Genomic DNA, 3263 nt, shown 5'->3' with positions numbered 1-3263 from the left:
TAGACGTCAGTGAGGGTTCAGTGAACATGAGGTGATGTGAAATGTTTTACTGTTATGAGGATGATGATAGAATATATTGACCTGGAATGTGTCTGAATCCATAAAACTGACTCCTGGAGTTTTTACACTTACAACAATAATAATAATTTAATCACTTTTAATGACAGACTTGATTCCTTTAGAAGTCTGTCTGAAACATGTCTTTGGTCACAATCAGTTCCAGGAAATGTTGAAGTTTCACATTCAGCCTCAGACATGAGTTCATCTGAACATTGTGACAGTTTGATGCTGATTTATTTATCATTTATTTATTTTGTCACATGAATTCCTCTTTAAGCTTTAGTTAGAGGAGCTGAACCAGGTGTAGATCTGATTCAGACCCCAGACGTGATGCCCACTGAGCTGCTGAGCCCTGTGTCTGCGGCTGCCGGCCCAGACCCGCCGCTAGGTGTCCGTCCAGCCCGGCCCGTTGGGCTCCGGTCGGCGCCAGCAGCTCCAGCAGGCGGCGGAAGGGTTAAAGTAATCCCTGCCGGGGAGGAGGCGGAGATTCCAGCTGGGACTCAACCGGACCAACCGACGGAGCAGCACTCCAACCTGAGACGGAAAATTCACTTTGTTGCGTTCCAGTTTGCGCTCATCTTTGCGGCCGCTTTCCGGCTCCGGTTCGTCTTTGCGCACAGTTCGGACCGAGACGCGCCTTCACGGCCCCGACGGAGGAGTCGCGGCTCCGCTGTCAGCGATGGGAGCAGCAGTGAGGGAGGCTGCAGAGGCGAAGTCGAGCTGAAGGATCAACAGGACGCTGCTTTCTGTGTGCACACGTCAAGACAATGGAGAGCCGCCGCCGCTGTCGCCCCGAGCCGCCCGTCCGCGCCGCGGAGCCGCGCACCGGAGCGGCCGCGTCCGTCTGAGCGCCCCGTTCTGCCGCGGTCGGAGCGACGAGGGCTCCGATGGGAGAGTAGAACCCGTTGGTGTGTGCACAGTAGAACCGACAGGAACCAGGGATTCGACTCGTAAACACGCACAGTGACACCATGTGGAGCGCGGCGCCGTGGACGCGCACAGCGGCTCTGTGCTGCTGCGTCCTGCTGCAGACGTTGGTGCACAGCGCCGGAGGTAAGAGTCCGTCAGCGGCGGGCAAACCCTCACCTCACATCAGGTCAGATCAGATCAGAGCTGCTGCACACCCAACCACATGGAGGCGAGTGGACGGGTTCTGGGGCAGGGATGGTCCAACCAGAACCAGAACAGTCCACATGTGTCGAGCCAGAGTGTCTGAATCCAGATGCTCACAGCTGCTCAGTTCATCCAAGGAAAACGACAAATCACACCTAAAATCGTCTGTTTTTAAAACGACAGACTGAATATGGAAGTCTGAGTGATGTCACAGCTGTTACTGTCATCATTATTATTATTATTATTATTAGAGCTGCAACGATTAATCGATTATTATCATCTGTTTTCAGAATCATAAATCAGTTTAAGTCATTTTTTGGAGGAGAAAAACGTCCAAATTGTCTGATTCCAGCTTCTTAAAATGACATATGTTCCAGTATCTGTGCTGCTTGTAGATGATGTAACATAAATATAATAAAAATGAGTAAATTAATACCAGTGTAGTGTTCATGAGAAAAAACAGACGGACTGGATCAAAATATGTGAATATGACAGTAAACTGAATGTCTATGGACACATTTCAGAAGCTGTGATCACAGAGTTCAGACTGTTTCATTAAAAGATACGAGTCTAATCGATGATTGAAGCAGCTGAACAGCTTCACTGCTGGATCTGCTGCATCAACGCTTTGTCACTTGTGCAGGTGAGAGTCTGTCGGATTCCCTCCAATGCAACAGTCTGAAAAAGAAAAATAGGCTAAAAAGGAAAGATAAAAGTGAGTGAAGCTGTTTTCAACGGTTTAATTTAACCTCAGCTGTCCTGATGATCGATTAATGAGAAATATCTTTAATAAAACGGTCCAAATTCTGTGATTGCAGCTTCTTAAATGTGAATATTTTGCCCAAAGATATTCAGTTCTTATAGTTTCATATTTGTACTTATTTTTTGGTCAAGTCTGTCTTTCCAGGAATAAAAAGGTTGTATTATTTTAACTGTTAATATTATGTCTTGTAACTAGTAAAGATACTAGAAAATATTCAATTTTAAGAAGCTGGAATCAGAGAATTTTGAGTTTTTTTTTCTTTAAAAAATGACTCAAATGGATGAACAGATGTTTACTGATGGTTGCAGCTCAAATAATAATCTGTATTTAAGTCACAAAGTGCATTTAAAGGCAGTAACGTCAGACAGACAGTCAGAAAAAATCATCAGTCATCAACACAGTCTGCTGTATAAAAACCAACAGGAAGGTCGAGCGATTTATTAACGAAATGCAGAAGTTCATCAGCGAGTCTCTTCTCTTCGGCCTCCGCAGCAGCAGCCGACTGACCGTCAGCTTCTGGTTTATTTCTCTGATTTAACTCAAAGACGTTTTCTCCTCCAGTTTGCTTTGTTCGGTTTGTTTTGTCAAATCCCCAAAATTCTGTTAATAATAAATCCGTTTATCCGACAAAGAACTCCTGGTTTAACTCAGGTTGCTCAGGATTTAGTTATGGAGTGATTCATGAGAGAACATCGGAGGAAAACCTGGAAAATAATCAGACATTTATCTGTAATCGGGGATCGACTGATTGGATTATCTTATATATTATATATTTTGGTCACTCTGAGTTCATCTGATCGCTGATAAATCTTGAAAATTCTCTTTTAATTAAACACATAAAGTTTCTGTTTTTCTAAATGTTGACACCAGAATTTTATTTTTGTCTCCAACATCCGTATCGGTTCCACGTATCCTCGACCCCTAATGATCCGTCTCGGTCGACGTGTCCCGAGTCTAATCTCCTCCTGCGTCTCCTCTCAGGTCTCAACATGTGCATGAGCGGCAGCGCTACTTCCTGCGAGGAATGTCTGCAGATCCACCCGAGCTGCGCCTGGTGCGCACAGGAGGTAAAGTAACACAGAGTATTAATGCAATAATGTACCGGGTCGGCGTGTGTTTGGTGTCTGAGCAGGTTCCTCTGAGGTGAAGCCGTTCTCTGTCGACACTTTTAAGCTTCCAGCTCAAAGGCTGCAGCAGAAGGTGAACAAGATGGAGAAGTTCATCCAGGCTCCTGAAGGAGAAGAAACTAATGTAGAAGCTTTTGTAGTGAACAGACGGTTAAGAATTAATGTTCACTGGACGTTATATCTACAGTCATGAACTAAAG

At 45.1% G+C, this 3263-nt stretch overlaps 1 protein-coding gene across 1 annotated transcript in view; it reads left to right on the top strand.

Moving 5' to 3' along the window:
• The first annotated feature begins 480 nt into the window (after positions 1–480).
• The window catches only part of LOC103372541 (integrin beta-5-like), a 12054-nt gene continuing 9271 nt past the window's right edge, over positions 481–3263 (top strand). The window contains exons 1-2 of the mRNA XM_008302206.1: positions 481–1113; positions 2918–3003. Of these exons, the coding sequence (XP_008300428.1) occupies positions 1032–1113; positions 2918–3003 (168 nt within the window). The 5' untranslated portion in view covers positions 481–1031. The remainder of the gene's footprint in view (positions 1114–2917; positions 3004–3263) is intronic.

The sequence above is a fragment of the Stegastes partitus genome, unplaced genomic scaffold (assembly GCF_000690725.1).
Source record: "Stegastes partitus isolate 25-593 unplaced genomic scaffold, Stegastes_partitus-1.0.2 Scaffold1775, whole genome shotgun sequence".
NCBI classification, from domain to species: Eukaryota; Metazoa; Chordata; class Actinopteri; family Pomacentridae; genus Stegastes; species Stegastes partitus.
Note: the sequence above shows the minus strand (reverse complement) of the source record. Positions and strands in the feature narration are given on the sequence as shown.